Genomic DNA, 27,880 nt, shown 5'->3' with positions numbered 1-27,880 from the left:
AACCCCAAGATTTCAAGTTTTAAAATCTGCAGATTATCCCACAGAACCTTTCAGTCATTATAAAGTGGACACATGATTACAGAAACCAGCCCAAAGGCCGCCTCTGAATCAACTACAGCTCATCAAAGTGAATAATCTCACAAGACACAAGATTCAGATGCATTTATTCTCCATTTATTTGATTTAAGGCATTTTATAAAATGTAGAACAGCCTTACAATATTGGCATCGGTGTCTTGTAATTTCTTGGTTAATACAGTGGCAGGTATTTACCTAAAATAGGGCAAGTTCAGCAGGTAGAAACTAATGTGCCAATAGAAACCATTTCAGCTGCAAAGCATCGCACAAAACAGGAGACAGATCCAATACATGATGACCCAACACCAGTAAAGTATAAAGCCAGTGCGTGGGGTGGGGTGGGGGATAACCACCTATATTACTGCATTCCACTTAGAAACATCTGAACATTTCAGTCGTAAGTGTTTGAGTTGGCATTGTGCAATCTGGCTGAGGTATTAACAGAGTGAGAGGAAGGGCATACAGTACCGACTTTATACTGACACCAGCAAAGTGTTTAGCACAAAAACTCCCAGAACTACTAGAGTGTCCAAAACTAGCACAAAGTGACAACATTTCCCCCCCCCATTTAAATCAACACATCGACCTCCATCTCAGATAAAATGGAAACTGGAATGTTTGTTTAAACAGTGATGTGTGTTATGACATACACGTTAAGTAGAAAAATATACTAAGAAAGTTTATATATGTAAAGCTTTCATAGAAAACATTTGCTGAGACGAGTAAGATTTGGCCAAATAGAAATGCATTACATTTAAAGCAGGATGAAGGGAGGGAGGGGATGCAAGGTTACATTTAAATGCATCATTTTTGTGGTCAGAATTTCCCTCTTGGCTTTTCACTGAGCTGCAGATTCAGATGATTCACTCGGCAGTCCGCCATCTTCGTCGCTGTCCCCAATACGATTCAGGGTATGTCGCAGAGTGTGAGACACGTCTCCACGCCTTAAGAAAAAGAGAAAGAAAAAGAAGAAAAAAAACAAAACAACAACATTAAAACAAATGTAGCACTTTTGGATTTTGGGCATCCTTCACTTTGTGCTTTAGTCCTGGATTGCCTCAAGCTTTAAGAAAACCCTCAATTGTACACTTTCCCATAATGCATAACATAAACAGGCTGCTTTTGACGTCTTTTAATTCTTTACCCCTTAAAGAACTGAGCAGTCTGTGTCATATTTCAGGACTTGCAGAACACAACAACTAGGTTTGCATCAGAAGTTAGTGAGGGTGGTCTCTGCCTATTCAGCTACCCTTGGAAAACCTAGGAAACTATTCTAATGGTCCTCTTTATTGATCTATACTGAGGTGTCAAAACTCATCATTAAGTGTTCAGGAAGGTCGTCAAATGTCGTCTCAATGGGGCGAGCGCTGCTCAGCTGGTAACCCGAACACACTGTCATTACTAACTATTTGTTTTAAACAGTCCAGGAGAATTTTGTGTGACACCTCATATCCTGGACTTGGTTTGACACTCTGCATATTGCAAGTTTAAAGTTTCAAAGTTCTGAATAGCAGCCTACAGTATGGTGGGCATCGAGTTAGTGCAGCAGCCATGCCCACAATTAATGTAGATTTTGATGTTTAAGAGTTACTAAATTGTGCTTTGTATGCACGTGGTCATTATAATGCCTGTACTGTTGGCAACATGGAATATAAAACAAATTTCCTTTTTGGAAACAAAAGAATTTTCATGTAAAAACAAACAAAAAACCAACACGAGTTCCCCGATAAATGCCACTACCTAAGCTTGCTCTTCAGAGAGACGACCTCACGGTTCATCGAGTCTGCTGACTCAGCTGCATCCTCCAGCTCCCTCTGCAGCTTCCTGCGGTAGGCGTTGGCTCTTGTCAACTCCTCCTCCGATTCCTCTAGCTGACGTTTCAGCTGACGCATTCGGCTATTTGCCTTTTCAGCCTGCGGGGAACAGTCAGTGTGGGAACAAGCACATTAGCAAGGAGTCAGGCTCAAATATCAGGATGTCTTAGTCCACCAATAACTTTGAAATTACAAGTAAGGCGTGATTGGGTTAACCTGATCTTTGTACTGATCCGTGTTGCGCCTCTCGTCTTCGATCTGTAGCAGAACTTCTTTCAGCTTCTTCTCCGTGCGTCTCGTCAGCCTGGAGGACTGCTGACGCTCCCTGCAGTAAACGAGAGATATGTTGCAGTAAGAAAGCCAATGCAGTATATAAAACAAACGGTCCATTTCATCCCCCCTCACTTTGACTCTACGTCGAGCTGTTCTTCCAGCTGGGCAATCTTGGCCTCTAGGGTGGTGATGGTGAACTTGTACTTTGACTTGATGGTTCCTTCAAGCTCCTGCAGCTTCAGTTTCAGCTCCTTGTTCTGGCGATCCAGCTGTGAGCGAGCGCCCTCCAGCTGCTGGGAGTTGCTGCGCTCTGTGCTCAGGTCCGAGGTCAGCTGATCGACCTTGTGTCAGACACACAGGAGAGTTACAGTACTGCTGATAACCACATGCCAAATTCTGTAACCAATCCAGTGCCTTCATAGTTAAAGTTAGACTCAATTCAACAATTCAAACTCAGTTTTTCTAAACACTTTACAGATGAATAAATTTGCATAACAACCAACTTTTCACAACAAAACTGCAAAATTACCAACCAGGTTAGGCAGGTTTTAAAATGTTGAGGTAAACGCTGGAGTTTCGTGAATGTTGAGGAATTAATTTATAGGTTAGACCCAGATTTGTTGCCTGCTCCTACTGCATTTTCCTCGGCTTAAACATTACTGTGCCCTGCTCCGTTACTCACAACTGAATGCTGCATGCTGGAAAAGTGTAGTTCTTTCTTCTCCTTTGAGTGAGAATAGAGCTAACGAGTTGAATGTGTTTTTTCCAACAGATGTGACACTGCAGTGAATGCGCCCTCCCCCCGAAATCTGGAACCACACCACTGTCTCTCCCTCCCTCTCAACATAGCACCGTTGCCACCTGTGAAAGTCCTGACATCCGTCCCCCACCTATCAACTTTCACTCATGACCAGGTTCAGATGAGGAGACTCCACTCAGGCAAATCTGCTACACCAGACAGGGTGAGTCCCCATGTCCTCAAGGCTTGTGCCCCCCAGCTTTGTGGAGTCTTTCATAAACTGTTCATGTTGGGTCTGAGTCTGTGGACATTGTGGAGGACTAAAAATACCTTGGAGTATACACAGACAATAAACTGGACTGGGTTAAAAACACCACTGCACTTTACAGGAAAAGCCAGAATCGTCTATTTTTTGAGGCGGCTGAGGTCCTTCAACATCTGTCGGAAATGCTCCGGATTTTTTAACGAGTCGGCTGTGGTCAGTGCCATCCTCTATGCTGTTACATGCTGGGGGAGCAGGTTGAGGGTCGCAGATGCCAATAGACTCAATAAACTGATCCAAAAGGCCAGTAATATTATAGGGATGTAGGGATGAAGCTGGACTCCCTCAGGGTGGTGTCTGAGAGGCGGATGTTGTCCAAGATAAGACAATGCTGAATAATACCTCCCAGCCACTCTGTGACGCGCTGGCTAGTCACAGGAGCACGTTCAACGAGAGACAGATTAACAAAAAGCCCCACTGAACGACAGGAAATCATTCCTGCCTGTGGCCATCTCCCTGTACAACTCCTCCATCTAACACACTGTAAACACTGCAATAGTTACACCCTTTTTGCACACGCTCTACAGTAAAATAGCAAATGACAAAGTTCACAGGTTAGAGTCAAATGTCATATATATTCTGCCTCTGTAATATTCTTGACATTTATTTATAATCACCTCTGTAAATTCTTGATGATTATAATTAAGCGATTTGTACATATTAGTGCTATTCTTAACATAACATATTGTATTGTTTAAATAGTTTAGTCTGTCACTGTTACCATCTTGGAGCAACTGTAACCCACATAATTTCCTTAGGGATTAATAAAGTATTCTGATTCTGATGATTAATCACGTAGTGAAAATCTGATATTGTGGCAGACTCATGAAAGGCAACCCCTTTCATTTTTTTTTTTTTTTTTTTTGTAACCGGTTTTATATATTCTTAAACCTACTCAACTAAAGTGTTCACTTTATTCCTGTGATAACTGATGACCAATAGAAACACTTAACATTAAATATTTGTCCTCCTTATAAAATAAGATGTTAACAATCAACAGGTGTTCCTACCTGCTGTGTGCTTCTCCTCAGGCGATCATTGACCATTTCAGTGTTGAGCTGTTCCTCCTCGAGTTCCCCTTCGAGCTCGGCGATACGAGCCTCCAGCCTTCGCTTCTCATCATTCAGCTGAGAACTGCAAACAAATGAGGAAGAGAGAAGGTGACGCTTAATGTGATGGTGTCCCGAGACAAACATGTAGCCTCTGCAGGCAAAAGTAAGACTCAAAGTTGTTCCTGAAATCCGAGTTTCCATATTTAATTTTACCATTCGTGATCACTCTCACACACACACACGCGCCAGTATTTCATTCATACATCTTGGTGTTGTTGCCGTTCAGCTCCTCCTGGAGCTCATCCCTCTCGGTCTGAGCCTGTCTCTTGAGTTTTTCTGCAGCGGACAGTTCCTGGAGGAAACATTAGGCTCAAGTTTAACATACTACAGAGTTACATGTAAACAGTAAGATTGCAACACATTGAAAATGTTCTCAGAGTAATCATTTGCATTAAATGAAGACCCCATTCTACAGTTCTGACTCCAGAAAAGCAGACTGGGATACATAAAGTCATCACTGAGGAAGCTTTGCAAGAAACGTCTAGCTCTTAAATATTTATTATGTTGGCTAATTTTCTCACAGTTACGTCACTCTGTAATCGCCATTTCATTTCCATTGGTTCATACCTCCTGGGAGTGCAGCATAGACGCCTCCAAGGTCTTGAGCTTCTTCTCAGTCTCTTTGGCTCCGTTGACAGCTTCATCTCTGGACAAACGAAGCTCATCCAGCTCTCTCATTATGTCTTTCGTTTGGGCCTGGAGTGTGGACATAATGTATTTAAGGTGAACCTTTAAATACAGGCTGTCAGCTCATTTTACAAAAAATTAAGAACTATGACAATGGCCGCTAATCGGTTTTATGGCATCTTTAAATGTATAATAGCCTAATTTTAGAGTGGCAAGTCTCTGTATTACATTCTGTGTTGTGTTTATGGATGCACGCTTGCATATTTTACCTGGAGTTTTTTCAGCTGTTTGAGGGCGTCATCGCGTCCCTTGTTAGCAGCATCGATCTGGGCTTCGAGGTCGGCCAGGTCTGTCTCCAGTTTCTTCTTAGATGAGAGGGCTAGAGCGCGCTGCCTGCGTTCATCTTCCAGCTCAACCTCCATCTCTCGCACCTTTGAGGTTAAAACGGGTAAGAAAGAAATTATGGCTCAGCCAAATATTATATATCTGGAAAGTAATTATATTGTGGAGTGTTGGGGGAGCTGCTAGTTCTCTCCCATCATGCCTTGGGACATGTGCTGCTGTTTAGATGTTCTTGTTTTATGGTTACATTACTTTTAACTGTTCTCTTAACTGTTGTGTTTATACTGTGGTAAAAAACAGTTATTGTTTTTTATGGAAAGAATGAAGTACAATAAGTGAGTTCGGTTTTGTTATTGACCCTCGAAGCACAGTGTAGCACAAGCAAGCGTTTAATAAGGAGCTCCCCCTACCAGCTTGGGGTCAAACAGCGAGCTGTGTGGTGCTTTCTTGTAAAGATTCCTCTGCTTGCTACAATGTGTCTGTAAATTCTCTCTGGCACCTGTTTAACAAGCTGCTTCCTCCTCTCTTCTCCCTGCTCGTCTCTGGCCTGCAGGTCTCGCTCAAACTGCGTCTTCATGGCCTGCAGGTTGACCTCCAGACGTAGCTTTGCATCTTCTGTGAGCTGCAGCTCATCCTCGAGCTCCTCCAGCTGGATTTTCATCTCCTCCAGCTGCTGCTCCATGGCACGCTTGGATTTCTCCAGGTCATGAACCTGAAGGTGAGAAGTTTACTCAAAATCTGTTTATCAATGCAAAGTGTTGCTCATGACTAACTTCTGCTGAGACAAGTAGAGGACGGCGGCACCGTCTTACATTCTTGCCGACGTCATCTTTGGACGAGACCAAGTCTTCCATCTCAGCTTTGAGCTGTTTGTTGGTTCGGTCCAACTCGTCCTTCAGGGTCGTCATGGTCTCCAGCTCACGAGCCAGATTCAGCGCTCGTGTCTCCTTCTCTCTGGCTTCAGCCTCAGCCTTGTCGCGTTCCTCAGCGTACCGAGTAGAAATACCTTTTTCCTCTGCCAGCATCTAACAGGAGAAGAACAGCAGAAATAAACTGCTTCATTTGTGAAGCAAAAGATCCACTTTCCTCTTCAACTCAAGTGGCTGAGAAATCGGGTTACTCTACCACACCCTTAAGATTTTAAAATCGATTATGTGTGAGAGGTACATGACTTTTTGTCAACGTCTCGGTTCTTTACTTTCTCCGTTACTGTGTTGAGCAAACAATCCTTCATACACAACAACAATCCGACTTCATATGCATATTAAAGAAAGAAATATAACCACTAATCACATCTTACTAGAACAGTAGGAAACAGTCTGCTCTTATGGCCCTTTGATACCTGATCAAACTTCTTCTGCTTTTTCTCCAGGTTGGACACGATCTGCCTCAGATGGTCCTGGTCCACCATGAGGTCATCCAGCTCCTGCTGTAAACGGGTTTTTGTCTTGTCCAGTTTGTCGTATGCTGCTGTCTTTTCCTCCAGCTGCAGTGTCATGCTCTCCAACTCCCGCTGAATTTTCTTGCGGCTCTCCTCGGCCCCCTCCAACGACAAGGCCTCGTGTTCCAGCTTCTTCTTCATGTCTGCCAACTGAGGTGGGGGAAAAAGAAACATTTGTAGACGTTCTTGAGCTGTGGTAACTGAAACAAGGTTACAGCAGAGAAGAAGATCTCTATTGGCTGCTGTGTTGTATTGCATTGTGGACCGACCTGGGTCTGCAGAGTGGAGACCTGCTTCTCCACGTTCTTCTTGTTTTCCTCCTCCTCCTCCAGCATCTCCCGCAGGCTGGTCTGCTCCTCCTCCAGCTGCCTCAGGCGTGTGGAGAGGGAGAGCTTCTGACGAGTCTCCTCTTGAAGCAGCTCCTGTTCAGTGAAGGAAATAGAACAATATAATCCGAAGAGTATAATAACTTTTATTACTGGTTTGCTCAGGACTTTGACCAGTGATGTCCACCCTGAATTACTTTTATTAAAAATATCTTTTTTTATACAAAACCGTAACATGAAATGATTATTTCCTCGAATATAATACGTGTTGCTAAGTTTTATAGCATATAAACTACAAATATAAACCATTTTCATTAGAAGTAATAATGAATTTTGGCATTTTCACCTGTGTGTCCTGCAGCTGAGACTCCACAGAAGAAAGGTCCTTGCTGGATTTGATGTTCTTACCCTCTGCTGCACTCAAAAGGCTGTTTGCGTTGTCCAACTCTGACTAGATATGATGAAAGAAAAAAAAAAAGACAAGTCCATTAAATAATAATTCATTTGCAGCTACATCCTCCTCCTGTACAAGCAGTTAATCAACTTTCTACCCCTTAAATAAATAAATCACTCCTTCCAGATGACTAGACATACCTGCATCTTGGTTATCTTGTCAGTGAGCTCCTGCCGCTGGCGCTCACTTTCTCCAAATTTGACCTGCAGTTCTTGAACCTGGGCTTCAGCCTTCTTGCGACGCTGTTCCGAGTCCCCCTTACCTTGAGTCAGAGTCTTCAGCTCGATCTGCAGCTCATTTAACTCGCTCTCCAGGGCATGCTTGGTTTTCTCCACTGATGCTTTGTTCTGCAGGAGCAACAGACATCATTTTTATTTTATTAAGGATGAATGCTGACACCTCCATCTTCTGACCAGTTTTTAAAATAACCTTTTTGGCCTGCTCCAGCTGTTCGTTGAGCTCATCGAATGCCTGACTGTGTTTTTGCCTCATATCGGCCATCTGCTGCTCATGAGCCTTGGCCTCATCCTCGAGTGTCTTCTTCAGCTGGGCAACCTCACTTTCACGCTTGCTCCTGCATGGACAGGAGGAGGAAATAAATGACCAGAAGCACAAATGTCAAACAGTTCGTTTACATTCAGTAACTGATGAAGGGCTTTCTATCTTAGTCTTGAAGCTCCTAACATACAGATTTGTATTGTTCAAGTGAACATAAACAGACTTAAGGTCCAGAACTTCTAAGGAATCGGTCATCTCATTTTCCAATAAATTGTTGGGTCACATCTATGCAAGCCTGACTGTCACCTCAGCTCCTGCTGTGCTGCAGTGGTATCCAAAGTGTCCTCCAGCTCAGTCTTGAGTGCCTCCAGCTCCTCTCCGAGGTCTCGCCGTTGTTTCTCAGACTTGGACCGTGCCTGCCTCTCCATCTCCAGGTCCTCCTGGAGCTCTGAGATCTGGGCCTCAAGCTCTCTTATCTTCTTCTGGGCCATGTTCTTGGCTGCAGATTCTTCCTCAATCCTGGAGGTTAGGCAGAAAGAGTTAATAAAACAAAGTCAGTCTTCCTTTTGTTAGTTTGAAATGCAAACAGTAAAACCAAACGAATTAAGTATTGGACTAACCTAGCAAGTGCAGCCAGGAGTTCCTCCTCTTTTTTGGCCAGCTGAGCTCTGAGTTCAGCAATCTGGGCCTGCAGGTCTGCAATCTGGTCATGGAGCTCGGTCGAGTCTCCCTCAAGTTTACGACGGTTCTTCTCCAAATCCTGGCGCACCTTCTCCTCTTTTCTCAGACGTTCTGCATTAAGAAAGAAAAAGTAGGAAAACTGCAATCGACTCACAGTGGATTCAAAAACAGTCTCAATGATAAACACTTGCCCTCCAAATCTGTGATCATGGCTTCATGTTTATTCTTGAGTTTCTGCAAGCTTTTGGACTTCTCTTCCTCCTCAGCAAGGTTGGTGGTGAACTCAGAAACCCTCTCCTCCAGCAGTTTTTTCTCCTGAGGTAAAAATTCATAAAACATATGAACATTTAAATTGTTGTTATTCTGCTGGAATATTTCAGGGTTAAAGAAATATTCTTTGTAATGTGAAATCGTCAGTATGGGGATGTTAGCATGATGTACGACACCTTGTTAAGCTTGTTGTTCTGGTCATCCAGCACCATGTTGTCCTCCTCGAGTTTCTTCAGCTTGGCATCTGTAGTCACTTTCTCCATCTGGAGCTTCTGCCTGGCTGCTTCCTCCTCATCCAGCTGCTGTTCGAGCTCCTGTATGAACCAATAAATACAAATAAATGATATTAATACCGTTCCAAAAGAACATTTTGAGCCCTCTTAAAGCCCGTCGCCAGGACTTTACAGACCGTGATGTTCTGCTGCATCTTTTTTCTCTCATTTTGCATCTGAACGACCCTCTCCTCCTCTTCCTCCAGCCGAGACTCCATTTCGTGGAGGATTTCCTCCAGCTCCTGCTTCTTGATGGCCAGACGGGATCGCACCTCCTCAGCCTCGGCACAGAGCTCCGTCTCAGCCTGAAGCTGCTCCTGAAGAGCCAATTTCTCTGCATTCAGCTACCAGAGGAGAACAAAGGTTAAAGCTCCAAGCTTCAGAAGACTTCTCATTGTGACACATGCGTTGTTATGAATTTTTTTTAATGTTCTAGGTTTAAACTTTGCCACATTCACACAAGAGAAAATTTAACTGATCAAAAGGTTAATATGTGATTCTTACCTGTTGCTGCTTGGCCTCATATTCTTTGATCAGCTCCTCAGCCTGCTCTTGTTTCTCCTTCACCTTAATCAGCTCCTCTTCCTTGGCCAGCATCTCCTCCTCCTGCCGACTCACCTGCAGCAGAGGCTTCACCTGGAGGAGAAAAAAAAAAAAAAAAAAAAAGTGGTGAAATGGCACTCAAGGGAAACTAAAAGCAAGAAAAGTGAACCTACTAACACTAAAATAAAAACTGATTGGAGACAGTTTGGCAAGTTCAGGTAAACTCCTAAAACTAATTAATTAATTAAATTTAACTTTAAGTTTTCTAAAACAATTAATGTCATTTGTCACAAAGGGAGTGGCCTTGAAACCAATTAATCTGGTCTGCTTACTTTTGTCCCAAGTCATATCTCTAACCCCACCCATGGAAAAAAAAAAAACAAAAAAAAAACAAAACACTAATATTCATCTGTTACCTTGGTGAAAAGTCTCCACCACTGCCAGTTCCTGAGTTTGAGATAGGCGGCGCAGTTTCGCTGGATAACCCTCATGGCTGTCAGCTGCTGCTGTCTCTTGGTAAACGCTCTATAATTATAATAACAAATAAAGATTACTCTGCAGAGCAGATTATGAGAACTGAGTAAGAAATCACAGCATGCTACAATGTTGCCCATGTGCAAAGGGTCTAGCTGAAATAAAAAAAAAAAATAAAAAAAAAAAAAATATATAATAATAATAATAATAATAATAATAATAATAATAATAATGCATTGGATTTATATAGCGCTTTTCAAGGCACCAAAAGCGCTTTACAATGACATTATTCATTCACGCTCACATTCACACACTGGTGGAGGCAAGCTACAGTTGTAGCCACAGCTGGCCTGGGGCAGACTGACAGAAGCGAGGCTGCCATATCGCGCCATCGGCCCCTCTGGCCAACACCAGTAGGCGGTAGGGTAAAGTGTCTTGCCCAAGGACACAACGACCAGGACAGAGAGGCCGGGGATCAAATCGGCGACCTTCCGGTTACAGGTGCCCTTCCCAACCCCCTGAGCCACGGTCGCCCCAAATAAAATAAAATAGCTGATGTCTCATACTTGCGGGCCACATATCCTCTGCACCAGGCCTGGAAGCTGATGATCACATCGGTGATCTTTATGTCCCTCTCCTCCTCCAGGTAGGCCAGGACTCCAGCCCTGAAGAACACTTTGCTCTGACCGATGCGGTACAGGTTTGGGTCGAGCTCCAGGGCTTTGATCTGACATGCAGAAGTGTTTCAGTGAAACATAAAACAAGACTTGTGATGAGTCCTCTTCCTCTTATGATAAATTGACAGCTTCTACAGCTGATCTGTTGATTGTGTTGTTCTTACCATGAGCACACAGGCTTGCTTGCCGTCCATAAATCCCTTTGGAATAGCGGTAGGAGTGAGGATTTCATACCTGAGAGAGAAGATCACCATTAAATAAATCAGCAGATAAAAATGCTGACACTTTTAGGGTCAAAACTAATCTGTAAAATCAAATCCATGTAATAGAACAAATAGGTTGTTTTTTTCTGTCCTTTCCTGTTATAAAGCCTCCCCCCCCAAAGTGTACACAACATAAAATTAATTTTTACTCTGCATCTGAAGTGTTGAGCGTGCAGAACTAGAGGGACATCCTGAACACTTCTGATTCAAATCAAATGTAGATCATTTATTTTCATGTTTGTGACCTATGGGTGTTGTGAGACTGGTCAGTTTGTTTATTTGAAAGAAAACTAAGAATAAGGATTTGTATGTAGATTTGACAAAAGGTGTGGTTTGATCCAGTTTACATTTTTAGTTTTTGCACTGCAAGATAAATTAATATAACCCATTTCCTAAAGGGGAAATATTTCCCCCAATTACACATTTACAAAAAATCTAGTTGTTGCCTCAAGTTAAGGAGAAAACAATTTTGAGTTTATTTAGCATTCAGACTGCTGTTGTTCTACTTAGACACTGAGGTGGTTTAATTAGGATATCAACATTTAAAGAATGAATACAATTGAAATAACAGCCCATCATTCTTGTATGAAATGCCCTCATGGGAGAGTTTATTTAGCGGTGGATAAAAATGAGCCTAAACCTCTTATATAATGTATAGAAAATTAATTAATTAAAAAAAGATGACAAAAACAATCTGCCTTTTTTTGTTTGTTTGTTTTGTTTTGTTTTTTTTAAACCTACCTCTGTCTGAACTCCTGGAAGACGATGCGGTTGGGGAAGCCCTGTCTGCAGATCCGAATTCCCTCTAAGACTCCGTTACACCTGAGCTGCTCCAGAACCAGGTGAGCTTCCAGTTTCCCAGCCTGGAGGAAGAAACGATTGAAAAGATGGATTCATGTGTTCCATTTATTAATCCTAGAAATGCTGTCAGTTTCATGGTTCAGATAAACAGGCTCAAGTTGGCAGATGCACATGAACAGTTTTAATCACGACACGTGACTGATGCAACAGTTTATCTGCACCTGCAGTGCTGAGAAATGTATCGAGTGTGGCAGTTTGTTCAGTACCTTCTTCTCGTGGTTCGGGATGATGCAGCGGACGAAATTGGGGTTGGTGTTTCTAAGGGTGGTCATGAGGTTAGTCAGCTGCTCCTTGTAAAGCTGACCCACGGTGCGGAACATACCCTTTCGAGTTTTGAACGCACCCTGCGCAGAGTCCGACATTCCTGCCACCTTATCCAGGCCAACGATACGATCCACTGTTAAGATGCACAGAGCACAACTGAGTTCAGCTGTGTTGATCATTGTGTGACTGTTGGCTCTTAATGGTGCTGACACTAGTGAAGCAATACAATTTCAGATTTGTTCTAATGAACCTTAGTAGTCTGTCTTTTGCATTACATCACGCAAAAGAATTAAATTAACTTTATAAAGCTAAATTTTTATGCCTCACACTCAAAGAACTGGGCCTCTTGGATACACGCACACACACTGCAGATAAAGTCAGTCACATGACCTACCATCTCTCCACAGGTCACAGGTAAACTTGTCTGTAGACTGGTTGAGCAAAGTGGCCACACACTCATTCAGAGGATCCATGTTCTTCATCAGCCATGCGTTTGCCTTGTAGTCCACCTGCAGGAGACGGATGTAAAACAACACACAAATGCCCCATTTTATATAGAAAGAATTATGAACCTGATGCTTTGCTGCAATGAATAAATCATGCACCTGGTAAAGGTGTTTTTGTACTCCCGTGACCCTGAACTGGATAAGTGGTTCAGAAAATACACTGATGGATGAATGCTGTGTGGGCTGTCATTTTGCTGCCATCTAGTGGCACGTAGAAAGTACAACACAAGTTGTGACCTTAATATTTTTTATTCAGTTTTATTTATAAATGTCCAAGTTACAACAGTTGCCTAAACCCAAATAATCAGATGATCTATGAGAACACACTCGGCGACGGTGAGAAGGAAAAACTCCCTTTCAAAAACATCACAAAGTGAGCGCCATCTGACTCAAATACAGCGTTAGAGTATCTGAAAATTACACTCATCATTTAAGAATAGCAATAGTGCAAAGTAGTAAGGAGATGGAAATACATGGACAAAGTAAACTTATAATACATCACTCCCAAAGTAGTTTGTATTCTTGTGAGATAAGCCTTGAAATCACTGTTGCTGTATTATTTGCAGGTTCAGGAGCAAATTTATAAGATTTCAGATTTCAGTTACTACTACTAAAAATGTTGTGTGTCATTTATTTATAAAAATAAATACTAATTAAGACTAAAATAAAAATGATTTCACATCTGACCTTTCCAGCATAGTGAATGATGCAGAAATCTGCATCATCCTTGAGTTTCTTGGGTTTCTGGAACTTGGGGTGTGAGCCCTGCTCCTGAGACACCTTCTCCACAAACGACTTGTCAGTGGCTTTGGGGAACCAGCACTCTTCATCCAGCAGGGCCAGGATACCAGGAGGACCGGCCTGTAACACACACACACACACACACACTTCAGAGGAATCCACTTAACCATGAAGTTTGGTTTCCATGCCAGAATTATTGCACAACTGTTTGCTGTGAAGAACGTAAGCGGAAATTTCTGCAGAACACACGTAATTCAATCGGAGGCGTCGCTCCAGGTTAAGACCGTTACTGCCAGAGGAGGAATGACAAGCTTACGTACAGGTTTTTCAATGAGGTCGATGCAGGGCTGCAGGTCGAGGCCGAAGTCGATGAAGCTCCACTCGATCCCCTCCCTCTGGTACTCCTCCTGCTCCAGGATGAACATGGTGTGGTTGAAAAGCTGCTGCAGCTTCTCGTTGGTGTAGTTGATGCAGAGCTGCTCGAACGAGTTCAGCTGCACGACACAAAAAAGGACAGAGTCGTTTCATTAAATGGGGGGAAAAAAAAAAAAAAAAAAAAAATTCCTTGTAGAAATAAACTGATTATTTTTAAAATAATTTACATTTATAATATTTATGCTGAAAAATCATGATGGGGTTACACAGTTTGAACTGCTAAACTTGGTGTAGTATAAAAGTATATACAAGTTCAATCTTTCGGCTGCTCCCTTTAAGGCTCACCACTGCAGATCTTCTCCTACCCCCAACCCTCTGCATGTCCCTCCCTACATCCATGAAGCTTTTGTGTGGTCTTCCTCCTTTTCTCCTGCCTGGCAGCTCCATCTTTAACAGCCTTTGTACAGTATATCCACTATCCCTCATCTCTCTGTGTCCAAACCACTCAGCCTGGACTCTCCCTCTCTGATGAACTAATTTGTAATCTTGACCGTCCTGCTCACCTCCAATGAAAATCTGAGCATCTTCAGCTCTGCCACCTCCAGCTGCACCTCTTATCTTCTCTTGTAAATGCCACCGTCTCTAAACCATACCTCATACGATCGCTACCATATTATAAACCTTCCCTTTCACTCTCACTGCTATCCAGATGTTGACTGTCCCTTGCTTCAGCTGGTGGATCCCTGGTATTTAAACTCATCTGCTTGTATTATTTTGATTGAACTTTTTCCTTCCCTCTCTCTGCAGGATGCAAAATCAAACAGACAATATTTAAGTCTAAATGTACCTCAAAGATCTCAAATCCAGCGATATCCAAGATACCAATGAAAGAGGCTCCCTGCCTCTTTGTCTTATCCAAGGCCTTATTGATTCTCATGACCAGCCAGCGGAACATCCTCTCATAGGAGGCTTTGGCCAGAGCCTCGACTGCAAACTCGGCCTGCTCCTGAGTCTGGGCCTTCTGCACATAGTCCCTGCCAACCTGGAGAAAGGAACAGGACAAATGTGGATTAAACGTGTTCCTAAAATGACATGACACAACAACGATCACAGATTTTCAGACCTTGATTCTTGGAGACAAGATGGCGCGTGTGAAGTCGGTCACATTGATGCCGAGCAGGTGGCACACTTTCTGAGCAGCTGGGGGTGAAACACGGGTATCATATTGGAGCATGCAAAGGTTGATGCGAGAATGAAATGGCATGCAGCTGAAGGCATGCATAGAGGACAAGACGATGGTGGTGTGTGTAAATGCGTATACCGGTGTCATCGGGCATGGAGGCCTGGTCAGAGTTGCGCTCCTTTTTGAAAGTCATGTTCCCCAACTGCAGCACGGCAGACACCACCTTCAACAGGCCTGACCAAGAAACAAAAGTCAGTGTCTGCATGTCTGGTCACCTCGAAAATTAAAAACACCCAAAAGATATTCTGACTTATCCGGGAAATCAAAGGCATAACTAGAACGCCGTTTTAACCCTGCGCTGTAACCTTCCACATAACCTGACGTCCACCTCCCGAGAAAGGCAACTACACATCAGGTCGACCCAGCCCGCAACAACTGAATGGTGTAGGAGGTCATGGTGTAAGGTTGTTCAGTCTAAAATTAACCTTGATTTGTAAAAGTAGCATGTCGACTCTATACACGACCTGACCCAACTTCCCAAAGCTTCTCTAGCCTTTCCCAAGTTTGTGCAACAGCATCATGGTGATGTCACACCAAATCACACGCATTAAAGTCTTTTCTTGAACTTGTCACCCATCTTGTTTAAAGAATATAAAATAGCAATTCATTGGAATTTAAAATAAATTAATGCCTAAAAATGTGAGAAAAAAAACAAAAAACAAGATGATAGGTACCAGTTATTTCCTCATCTGGGATGCTCATGATGTTAAAGGCCTCCATGGTTTCGGCGTACAGGTCTTTGTCCTGCTGCCCGGGAATGGTCACGTGTCCGTTGGACAGGAAACGGTACTTGCTGTAATCCTCCAAACACAACTCAGCTGGATAACAATGAGAAGGAGAGAGAGATTTATTCATTAAGTACTCTTCATTTTATTTCTGTAAAGCTGAAGATTTGGGCCTTGCATTGGCTCAACCGCAAACAGAGCTCTGCACAGTCACAGTGACTGTAACAACGGAGCTAAGAAAAAGTGAAGCTCCATCATAGCGGCCCAAATCAGCCATTTCTGATGCATTATTATGAGCTCTTCATAGATCGCAGTGATTAAAAATGTAAAGCGCATGCAGCTGGCAGGGCTGGCACAGTTACTTGGCTCTGTGCAGCCTCTCATTACATTCATGCTGTGACAAAAGGGTTTCAGTGCTCACAGCGCAGCTTCTCCCCGGCTCCCGTCAGCATGTAGTAGAAGATGTGGAAGCTCCTCTCGTCTTTAGCTTGTCTCACAGCTCGAGACTTCTCCAAAAGATCTGACAATTCAATCAAGGACAAAACATCAAAAGGAAGAGCAGCAGCACAGCGTCATCTATAAGAAAAACCAGTTCATGGTAAAGGGATTAATTTAATCTGTTTGGCACCTTTGAAGCCCTCAGATTTTATTCATCACTTGATCTGAACTTCAGTCCTTTTCTTACAGGAAGGCCAAATGTCCAGACTAATAATTTTAATGATGCATAAAATCAGAACTTAACAGGTGCAAGGTTTGGCAGAGACGCCTACAGAATTTTTACATTTGTGAGGGTGGCCAGTGCCCCTCTTGGCTCACCCTCACTGGCGCCCCTGGGAAAGAGGTGTAAGATTTTAAGGGATCATTAGCGCTTTTTTCAGATTAGGCCAGAAGACACCACGTTTTAAAAGGATACAAGTTTCAATGTTGGCTCCAACGATATAACCATTGACATCAAAGTTGATCCTGATGAATTTTCCCTGAAAAATAATTTATTTTTAAATCCACCACAAAAAGATATTAAATCAATTTTCACTGAACTTTTACAGACTTTGTCTGAAAATAATCAACGCATTTGGACCAAACAGCAGGAACTTCTACTCAGGGAGCATCTTTCACCAGTGTGAGATCCAAGGTGGACCATTTCCTGGTAGTTGTATAAACATGTAGATAACCTTTTGTAACTCAGATTCTTTCAAAGTTGATATTTCGATTGTAAGTACTATTTAAGAAATACAATTTAAAAAAAACAAAAAACAAAACAAAACCTACACTATTATGTGTAGTATGTTATGTTTATATGTGAATTTTGTGTTTGGAGGGAAGAATTTTATCATACAGAGAAGTGTCTTTACTGCACATGTGACAATAAAACTTAAAAAAAAACAAACTGATGTGCACCACGTTTCAAAAAAAAGTGACTCTTAAATGTCAATGTGATTCTCCCAAAATGTGTCCTGAGTTTATGAGTGAAGAGATTTAAAAACCCTGGTTGTGTCTTCTGGATTTCCCGGTTCTCGGTCATCCGGGTTGCAGAAGTTTAAGTGCTTGAAATGAACAACATGTTCACACGTTACACTGTTTCAAAGGGGTGAATGAGGCCATCTAGGTCCACTGTGAATGAGCATCACTGAACAGCAGCTCTCAGTTCTACAATGCAGTCTTGAAATCTCTTCCCCACTCACACCTTGGCTCATGTGACCCTTAATGACTCGCATGATTACAGGGTGGGTGGGTCGGCAACTCTCAGGACTTGGTATTTAACTTGGGTTAAATATCTGTGACTCTCCATCAGTTTTTAAAAACTGAAAAGACCTCCTGGATCAGAGGAGAAACATCTTCAAGAACTACAGAGAGAAGTCCGGATGCCTTCAGCAGACAGGCGGGGCTTTTAGTCCAGCTGATCGCTGCATTCATCCTAAGTTCAAGTGTTGATGCTTCATACATGCTAGGCAGAAAAAGTTGGTAGCTTCTGCTGTTTGAACCCTTTTCAAAGCTTGTTTTGAAAAATTTAAAGAAAATAGAAAAAAAAAAAAAAAAAGCAGCTCTTACAAATCTTGAGGAGTTGTCATTCTTTACAGTCTTTGCGTTGCCGAAGGCCTCCAGGATTGGGTTTGCTTGCAGCAGCTGCTTCTCCAGTTCCCCCTGACAGAGAGAAGTCAGAGCCACGACAGAGTTGGATTCAGCGGTTTAACGTGACACTCAGATGGACGCTGGTCAAGCAAGCGCAAGTTTAAACCACTTTTCCTGCAGCTCTGTGACTAGCAAGCGGAAAACAAACGTGCAGTGACTTATTTACTTTATTAAAAACAATTGTGTCTGCACAATTAAAACAACAGCCTCAGGAAAAGTCATATTACACACACTCCTGCACATTCCAGCACACATTCCCACTGCACAGCAAGCCCGCTCAAGCACAAAATCCCTGTAAGACTTTGTCCATGCATGCACAAACAAGGGATCACAAGCAGCACACATGCAGGTTAGTCAAAAACCCCAAAAGGAAATGCAGGTAGATTCCAACAATCGGCATACAGTTACACAACAATGACGGAGATACTGAGCAAACAGATAGCAAGCTTAAAACTGCTGCTGGGTGTAGTGGGAAATGTTTCACATAGACAAACACTATTGTGCAGATCAGCCTCAGATAAAGTTACTGCTCAGCTGCTCTGTTGTCTCGTTTCCCTTTATTTCCTCAAACCACAACACATTCTTTAATGTGAATGGAATTTTTTTTGTGCAGTGTAGCCGTCTTTATTATTTAGGCAAAAACGGAAGCCAAATTTAATGAGAATCAGAGAGGAAGTGCAGCACTGACAGAGGAGTGAAAAAAAAAAAAAAAAAAAAAAAAAAATTATATCGCCCTTAGTGGATTAGGTTTTTTAAATTTGCTTTAAATTTTTGGAACACAAATTGCTGAGTTGTTGATCATAAATATCTGATTAATTAAAAATGAAATCAAAATCAATAAAACTCAAATTTGTGAAATAATATTCAGCTGAGACCGTCAGAGTGGCCTCGATTGGAAGTTACTAATCCCAATCTTATCATTTTACACACTGAACACAGCCAACTGTGAGCTGTTATATAATAAATACAAGATATGGAAAGCGCTGTTTTTATGGGAAGCTTTGTGCCAACCTGCTTGGTAAAATTGTGTTGTTATACAGCTGAAACTAAGATGAAATAACATGTTTTGTGGGTTTGCAGTTTCCACATGCTTTAAGTCTTTTTGCAAAGCTAACTGCTTGATCTTAATGAAGACACAAGTGGTCTTTCCTCAGCCAGAAAGCCAAAAAGCACACTGCCCCAAGCTGCTCCTGTGAAGCCATTATAATAGTTAGTTTTGTGTAATCTTGAATACATTTTGTTCAATGTGTAGAAAAAAAAAAAGGGTTAGTAGAGAACTTGAGCGGACATTTATGAGGTCATAAATGAACTCACATGTGACAACACAGCAGAGCCCTGGAGAAAAAGTAGAAAAAAGAAAGTTGAACATATTTGATACCATCTTCAGTGCACGCATTACATAACTGCAAAGGAAACCTGCTGTCACCTGGCGACTCAAGAAATGATTAATTAAGCAGTTTGTGTCCGGTCCTGCTGAATAACCTACATTTAACATGAGTTGTACATGAACACACACATCTGCGTTCCACTTCAGTTGGAACCGCCGCAGAGGTGAGGCGGGCACGTCGAGGCCTGAAATAGGAATGCGGTCGCACACAGCTTCCTCGAGTAAACCACATTAAACATATGGACTAACAAGGAAATCTACTCATACTGATGTCAGAAGAGGGGAGGGAGGACAGAGCGGGAAACAGGGTAATTCAACGTTTGTGCAAAAGGAAGCGACGATGATTTACTAACCTGGTCTTTTTTGGACTTGAAGGATGAGGCGACATGAGCAAGATACTGAATGACTTTCTTGGTGTTTTCCGTTTTTCCTGCTCCTGACTCCCCGCTGCAGCAGAGAGATTTACACACATACATTATGAAACATTTACCATTGATAACTGAAATAAAAGCAACAACAAGGCACAGAAAAATATAACTTTGCAGAAATTTAAGTAAATACTGATGCAGCTTGACGTTAAAGTGATATATGATGCAATTCTATGGATTTATATCAGCATAACCTTAAGGCATAAGACATTTATTTAACAAAAACTAAGCCAAAATGCAGAAGCAGTGTGTGAAAAACTAAAGTACACCTTTGCTGCTTGTACAGGAATTAAGATTGCAAGTAGCAGCCAGGTGCCGCTATTTAAAAGCACTTTATTGACTGATCATCTGCGAGTATTGAGCGCCTCTGTAAAAGCGGACGTTTTGCCAGTTTGCAGGGCTGACGCATTCAGATGTGAGTTGATGTGATGGCGACGAGGAAAGACATCAGCAGCGATTTTAGAGAGTCAGATGCTGCTGCCTGTCAGTGTGGGGTTATACGGTCATTTCCAAACAAAGCATTCAAAACTGACAATCTTCCCAGGAGAGGAACATTTCAAAGTCAGACCGTACACTGCTTGAAATATCAAAGTTCACAACAGTATCGTTAGAAAAAGATTGAACAAATACGGCTGTTTGGAAGGTCTGCCAGGAGAAAATAACATCTGTTGCAAAGTTACATCTGAACAGAGCAGTGTCCTTTGGACAGACGAGACAAGAGTGGAGAAAGTCTTGTCAGACAAACATGACATACCACTACACACCTCATACAAATACCAAACCCAGTGTTGTGGTGTTTGCTTCAGACTTTAAGAGAGCTGTGAATAAACCAATGCCCACAAACCCCAGTGAATGTGGGGTGGACTTTTCCACGCTCTGCTTCTGCGTGTTGGCTTCATTTTCCTTAAATAATGAACCGCTTTAACGTGTAATGTGCGTATTTTTTTGTTTGTTTTTTTTATTTCATGAAGTCTTGACAGGTGCACCATCGCCACCTTCAACCGAGGTAATGACAGTGTTTTTATTGCCTTTGGGAGTCTAGAACAATCAAATAATTTAGTCAAGTGTCTAATGGAAGACTACAGTGTTTGCATGAAGGACGACACTTCTAAAAACTGAGACATCAAATTTTTAAAATTAAAAAACAAAAAAAGCTTAAAGTTGTTGTTTTTCTTTGGGGGGTGGGGGGTGATGCAATGATTGCAGTTTGTGTCAATAGCAAAAAAAAAGAAAAAGACTTGCGTGCAGAGGATGGACTGATCTTCACGATCTGTAAAAGAGGAAGACGAGACTCCAGATCAGGAACGAAAGGTGAAGTGTGTGACATTTTAAACATTATTTTTCCTTAAGCATGTCAGTAATTTTCTAATTACATCGTTGTACGGTACATCATTGACCTGATGGAGTATGGGCGTGTTTAAAACTCATTTTACAGCTGCGTTACCCTGCATCATGCTCCTGTAGGCCGTGTCTGTGATGGCGTAGATGTGAGGGGGCATCTCGTGCCTCTTCTTGCCCTTGTACATGTTCACAATCTCCTCGCTGTAGATGGGCAGGTGCTTGTACGGGTTGATCACAACGCAAAAAAGGCCGGAGTACGTCTGCGCGAGAGAGAACACGAGACCAGTCAGTCGACGAGGCACAGCAGCAACATCGATTTCAGGAAGATCGGCGACATTAAAATGCAACAAAAACAGATCCCTGCCCACTCACATAGATGAGTCCGGAGTAGTATCTCTCCTTGAGGTTGTGCAGCACAGAGGCCTCGTTCAGGCAGGTGAGCTCCGCCATGTCCTCCACCTTGTTGAATTTGGGTGGGTTCATCTTCTGAATGTCATCCTTGTTGAATTTCACCTGAGATTAACAGAAACAGAGTCAGGCTTGCTGAACAAGGCTGGGACAGTAAAAAGTACACACTGCAACGCAGGCTCATTGATTCTTCAGTTTCACCTTCTTGCCAGAGTCCGTCAGCTCCACCACGCACTCGTCTCCCTTCTCCTCTTTGATGGAGCCGGCCTCAAAACCCATCTTCTCACTGGGGACCCACACCAGCTTCTTGGTGGCCCAGTCGGCCTGAGCCAGAGGGTCGGTCACCGCACTGCGGTCCCCATACAGGAACTTGTCTGCGTCCGTCATGGTAGCTTTTTTTTTTTTTTTTTTTAAAAAACAAAAAAACAAAAACACCAAACAGAACAAGAGCGTTTTAACAAATATCAAAGCACTGTGACAGTCTGATCTTTCACATCTTACAGACAAGAGCACTGAAATTATTGGGCAAAAAAAATAACAAAAAAAATAACTTTCTGTGAGAATTAAAATACCTCCTTACAGAGGGGTACGCACATTACTTTGCAGCAGCCATTTCTGTGAGATTAAGGGCTCTAGATATGATGCTCTGGATTATTTTGTCATAATTTCTTGCAGGTACAGCGAACAAACTCCTGAGTCTCGAATCACAAGCTCCCAGAGACGCTGCAGAGTTTACTGACCCCAAAACCACAGTCGAGGCAAAAATACAATTTAAAACGCAGATGACTCATGAGTCCAAGTCACCTACACAGTCTGTACAAAAAACCCCCGTTTACTGTTGTGCAAGATTTAAGACCATCCAAGTGACTGTGCACGTTTGATTCATTGAAAGATTTCTACATAAAGGCAGGCTTACGACACTGAATGCAGTGTGTTCACAGTGGCAGCTTTGTTGCATGTCATCCTTCCTGTTGTCTCTTGTGTTGTAACTGAACAAAAGACACAAGTGTGACAACTCAGAGTAAATAAAAATATTCAGAATAATGATTCAGATCAGACCACCGATACTGAGGACTGTGCTACCTCAGCTTATGTGTGTGCGTTTGTGTTCTTTTTGAAGATGATGAGAACTGAACTGCACCACAGGTTGGACATATCTGCTCTGCAGCTGTTCCCCGCAGTGTCATTATGACCTCTTTTCTTGCAACCACCTTTAACTTTAAACCAGAGCTGGGACAGCCAATCACAATCCAGATACTAATGTCGGAATCGCATTAATGACCTGAGGCTCATCACAGTCAGACAAAATGATTAATCTCTTTTCAGCTGCGCTCTGCTGTATGACTGCTTTTATTTTTCTACCTGTCCATCTTTTATTCCCCATCAGGCCCGCATTCCTTCCTCACCAACTCATTACACAGAATTCCACAAATTCCCGACTCCTGCTCATCATCCGTGACCCTCTGTTCCAGCACAGGTGATAAATGTGCAGCTATGCTGCTCTGTGTAGAGCCTATATATAAAAGGCCTGATGGAGGTCTGTGGAGGGATGCTTTTGCACTCAGAGTGGTAGAAAGGAATGTCGGAGCAAGTCTGGACAGGTGGAGAAATGTGATTATTCCCCAGCCACACCCTGGAGAAGTATCAAGGCTGCAGAAAGAAAAAGAAATGCCCTGAAAGACATTAAAAACCTAAATAATCAACTGGATGTGACCTTGCCAAGAAAATTTACACACAGTGAAGGCAAATTAAAGTTATTGACAGCCAGTTTTCTTCCCCCTATAAAAGAGTTTGTTCAGATGAACACTGATTTATAATCTTTTACTTACAGCTTAGAGCTTTGCGTCGTGCCCACTAAACAACAGTTACATTTTCTGTCAAAAACAGGCCCGTCTGTGACTGAGGCGTGCAAAATCTCCACTTCATTTGTTGCACAAAAATAAGAGACAAACCAGCACTGAAAAGGAGATGATAAGCTTCTCATAGATCAAACTATTTGGATCCGGTTCTCACCCCTGATGTTCAAAGCCTTTAGATGACTTAACCTAGTGGAACATTTCCCCTTCCTGAAGTCATATTAGAAAAATCAAACATTAGAAAACCAATGTTTCAGCTGCATCATGCAGGGCGGAAACTACCGAACTCCAAGCAGAGAGGTCGGGAAAGAATTCAAAACATCAGACTCGGTGTAGATATTGTATGTCGCAGATAAAGTTTTCCACACATCAACACCATCCTTCGCCGATTAAGGATATAAATACAGGTCGGTTTTATCTAATGATCCTGAAATGATAAGTTGGGCTGTAAGATCGTTCATCATGAGTGCAGCCTGCACACCCTCGATGCTGAGACTCATTCAGAGGAGCCGACATCTCTTGGATCAGAGGGTGGATGATGGAAAAACAGCAGAGCGGTGTGTGTGTTTGTTTGTGTGCAGAGATAAAGGCACAGATAGAGTGCGCGAGTGCGCTTAGAGTGAGGGATAAAAGGGATCAGTGGAGAAGGTGTCATCTGTGTCTCTCCTAAGTTCATTATGTGCTCAGAGTCTTGAAGATCAGTGGGGGAGGAAGAGGAACACGCTGACATTTCCTCTGCTTGAATTCAGGACTGAAATCCTGCAGAACGTCGTGTGCGTGAAGCTAAGCTATGACGGCTAAAGTCTTACACTAAACTTTTTAGATTCACATGCTTGTGGCTTTTTTGATGAAGCCACCAATAGGCCAACTTCCTCAGGAAGTTGCACACAGTGCCTTTGCACATTTTGACACGGTGGAACAAAATGACAAAATGAGCTACTTCAGTATTCTCTGCTACTCTTTTATCATTAAAATCCAAACATTAGCTATCGAAATCCGTGTCCTGGTGAACCTCCGCTGAGGTCGGGATAGAGCTCGACCACATCTGGAAACAGATCCACCCTCAAACACCTGCACACGCTCTCCCATTGTCTGCAAGGGCCCGTTTAATCCACCTCTCTTGTGTTCTTCATCACGTTTTCAGCATCTCCTCCACTCGCCTGCTCTCTTTTGTTCTTGGCCGCCAGTCAATCCCAGCTTTATCTGGGCTTCCGTGGCTCTTACCTAACACAGAACACGAGTCCTGCCGTCTGCAGCCTGGCTGCTGATACGAGGCCGGTGGGGTGACAGACTGAGGAGGAGATGTTGTTGAGAATTGTTTAAAATGTGACTGAAGTCACAAGATGTTTGATATGTGAAACGATCGTGGCTGGAAGATGTAGATGGACGAGTGAAAAATAGGTTAAAACAGAAAAGTCAACTTTAAGCCGAAGATGTTTTGCATTTCACTTTGTGTAACAGGCAGAGAGCTGACTGACACTGAGGGTGAGATGGCAGTTTTTTCTGCAGGACCTTGGCTGATTTTGTGGTCACAGTGAAATATAATTACAAAAGAGGAAGAATTGATTATGATCAGCAGCTGGTTTTTGCAAGATATGCCCTTCATACAATTTAAAAAAAAAAAAAAAAGGATCTTCTTTTAAATAATTCATGTATGTGCTGCTGCACTGCTCTTTGTCCTCTTTGGTGTCTGCTCTCCAATTTTGTGCCCTGAGGACAGACACAGCAGCTGGGTGTGTGCAGCTTGTTACATGAAGGAAGTCAAACAACTCATTTTGTGCAACAGTGACAAAAACTGCATCAAACTCAGTAAATAAGGCAAACGTGAGCTCTCGGTACCTCAAATTACTTCAAATTCTGTTTGTGAAATTTGTGCCATATTGTTATCATCATCACTTCATGCAACCTTCCACTCAGTTCATACAGGCCACCAAAATAAAACTTTTAAACTACAAAGTTTTTTCAGCTGTTTGAGGCTAAAGTTCTGAATTATTGTTTAAAGCCCGTTGAAGTAAAGCTCTCTGATTGTTGGTTTCACAGGTGTGAGAACACAAAAACGCCTGCAAACTCGCGTCTCCGCCAACAAATAAAAAAAGTCACTTTAAATTGTTATAGAAATAATGCAGCAGTCAATGAGACGATAATGGAGCACGCGCTTCACCTGACGAGAGCACCTGCCCAGGTGTGAGCCATTACATATCTTATCTCTTAATTTCTTACTTTGAAGTCTTCGCTACAGCTAAAGCATTTCTCTCTCTCTACCTGCAGGAAACGAGGGGACACACCTGATTTTCAGCTACAGGCACTGCAGGTGTGATGGGTCGCCTTCCTGTGTCCGTGTTTGCGGCAGCAGCAGTACTCCACCTCCTTCTCGACACCTTCACAAAACAAGCAGCTGCTCAGGAGGGTCCACAAAAACACCACCTCTCCGCTCCTCTTCGTCGCGTCTTCAAGTGTCCGCTCCGTCAAGCGCTCCTGCTGCTCAGGCGTGGATCAGCGAGGATGCACCGACTCCACCTGGGATCGGCCCAGTTTTATTTTTCGCAGGTAAGCCAACGGCCCCGCCCCCTGAACGCTGTGTTCAAGTGCTCCACGTAAAAACGCGGACTTGCGAGTCGCTCTGAATCAAAAAGGAAGAGGTTTGTTATTTTACAACCCGGATAAAAAAAAATTTATAAAACAAACAAAAAGTGCATAAATCAGAGTTTACTATGACGATTTTGATGCGGCGAATGTTGATGATGAAACAGAAAATGGAAAATACAGTTTGACTGACCATGCTCACTAACTGACCATGCTCCTCCCCTTATTATGAAAAGCTATGTCTAAAATAATGCACTGAAAAAAATGACTAATTTAAAATTATGACTCACTTAAGCTCCTTGTCAGTTTTTTTCCTGACATGATATCAATAATGAATGCACAGCTTAAATAAATAAATACATGTTGTCTTCCACAGCAATACTGGAAAAACAGCCGAAAGGCTTTCAGGCTTTGAACATCACTCATGTAGAAGTGCACAAATGTTTAAAAAGGATCAGCAGCTGTAAGTTAGGCTCTGTAGAAGAATGTCGAAATGTTCACTGGTGCAAGATCACTGATCACTATAGTGTGTGTGTGTGTGTGTGTGTGTGTGTGTGTGAATGCAGACAGGAGCAGAGGTGTGGCACCTCTCATGTGTCATCAATGACTGCAGCATGTAAACTAACATATAAGTCTGGTGCACAAAGTGTGTTCCTGTTTTTATCATTTCATTGTTTAAGAGGAAGCTGATTGGCCCCACTATCACGGCAGACGTGTCAGCCACAGTGGGCCTTTGCACCCTGTTTTCTGACAGGGTGTTTTTATCTGTAAGAACAAATTAAATTCTAAGGAAAAATGAAGTGATAGAAACAAGAGCTGTTCTCACAAACATCCGAGAACATCCCAAACAAGGCCAAACGTTTACCTGTGCCTTGTCTCCCGTCCACCAATGAGGTTCTGGTTTAATTTCCTACCTTATAAGGTCAGAGATTTCCAGAAAGAGAGAAGGCGCAGCGCTCAGGGGCGGAAGGAGGCGGGGTGTATTGTTGCGAGGTCTCGCTGTGGTGTAACTTTCGTTTCGAGCCCTGTCTTTACCCCCAAGCCCCAGTCCTGCTGCTGTTAAAGACCTGACACACATCAAAGATGAGCAGAAACGTAGGAGCAGCAGGTCGCAGCATGAACGAAACAGACACGCACGCTGTGTGTATTCATATCTTTGTGGGGACCAAGAGTTGGAAGTTTACTTGTGGGGACCAAAATCCCCCATAAGTTAGAAGGCATTTTTGAGACTCAAAATGTGGTTTTAGTGAAAGGGTTAAATTGGGTTATCGTTAAGTTTAGGGTTATTGTTAGGCATTCATTTTTCATGGTTATGGTTAGGGAAAGCATTATGTCAATTAGATGTTCCTACAAGATATGAATACCTGACTGGTGTGTGTGTGTGTCTTTAACTGGTTTAACCTGTAGGCAATGAAATTAAGCATACACACTTAAAGTTAGGATTACTGTGACTAGATTTGTCCCACTTGGTGGATGAAAGTAATCCTTAAATGTTTTACACATAACCCTTCACTGTAAATGCCTTCATTAAAATACCTCTGAAAAAAACCTCTTTAAGATCCCCACATCTAGTTAAACTACATCTGACTCAGCACACAACATATTACAGAAAACTGTGAACACTTTATTTTTCAGTTTTCTTTTTTAGACTTTTAGACTTAGATCTGGTAACAAATCTGAAATCTTTGTGAACAAGAAACAATGTCAATAAATTCAGTTTTACTGTGAAAAAGTCCCGAGCCATCCTTCATATCTTCATATTTTGCTTCCAAACAGGCAAAGTTTCTTGTAATTTTTTATAAGTTCTCCTGACTTTCTGAAGATCCT

At 42.5% G+C, this 27,880-nt stretch overlaps 1 protein-coding gene across 2 annotated transcripts; it reads right to left on the bottom strand.

Annotated features, from left to right (window-relative positions):
- Positions 1-147: 147 nt before the first annotated feature.
- LOC116310871 (myosin-9-like) lies at positions 148-26,024 on the bottom strand. Of its 2 annotated transcripts, XM_031727799.2 has the most exons (43): positions 25,756-26,024; positions 21,816-22,006; positions 21,579-21,719; positions 21,310-21,466; positions 21,108-21,135; positions 19,791-19,884; positions 19,365-19,385; positions 17,970-18,062; positions 16,834-16,897; positions 16,342-16,440; positions 15,870-16,013; positions 15,274-15,369; positions 15,076-15,152; positions 14,800-14,994; positions 13,898-14,071; positions 13,524-13,697; positions 12,725-12,839; positions 12,273-12,463; positions 11,947-12,068; positions 11,107-11,176; positions 10,832-10,992; positions 10,208-10,316; positions 9,753-9,884; positions 9,386-9,592; positions 9,153-9,290; positions 8,898-9,021; positions 8,646-8,817; positions 8,332-8,544; positions 7,957-8,101; positions 7,668-7,874; positions 7,420-7,524; positions 7,017-7,169; positions 6,649-6,897; positions 6,119-6,331; positions 5,806-6,018; positions 5,234-5,395; positions 4,905-5,033; positions 4,541-4,629; positions 4,236-4,359; positions 2,297-2,505; positions 2,108-2,216; positions 1,818-1,990; positions 148-1,021 (listed from the first exon to the last, which is right to left on the bottom strand). In XM_031727799.2, the coding sequence occupies exons 2-43, from the start codon at positions 21,999-22,001 to the stop codon at positions 916-918; spliced, it is 5,883 nt and encodes a 1,960-aa protein (XP_031583659.1). In that variant the 5' UTR covers positions 22,002-22,006; positions 25,756-26,024; the 3' UTR covers positions 148-915. The 2 variants fall into 2 exon arrangements, with proteins under 2 accessions (XP_031583659.1, XP_031583665.1); XM_031727805.2 differs by lacking the exon at positions 19,365-19,385.
- Between the last annotated feature and the right edge of the window lie 1,856 nt (positions 26,025-27,880).

This window comes from Oreochromis aureus, linkage group 6 (genome assembly GCF_013358895.1).
Source record: "Oreochromis aureus strain Israel breed Guangdong linkage group 6, ZZ_aureus, whole genome shotgun sequence".
Lineage (NCBI taxonomy): Eukaryota > Metazoa > Chordata > Actinopteri > Cichliformes > Cichlidae > Oreochromis > Oreochromis aureus.
Note: the sequence above shows the minus strand (reverse complement) of the source record. Positions and strands in the feature narration are given on the sequence as shown.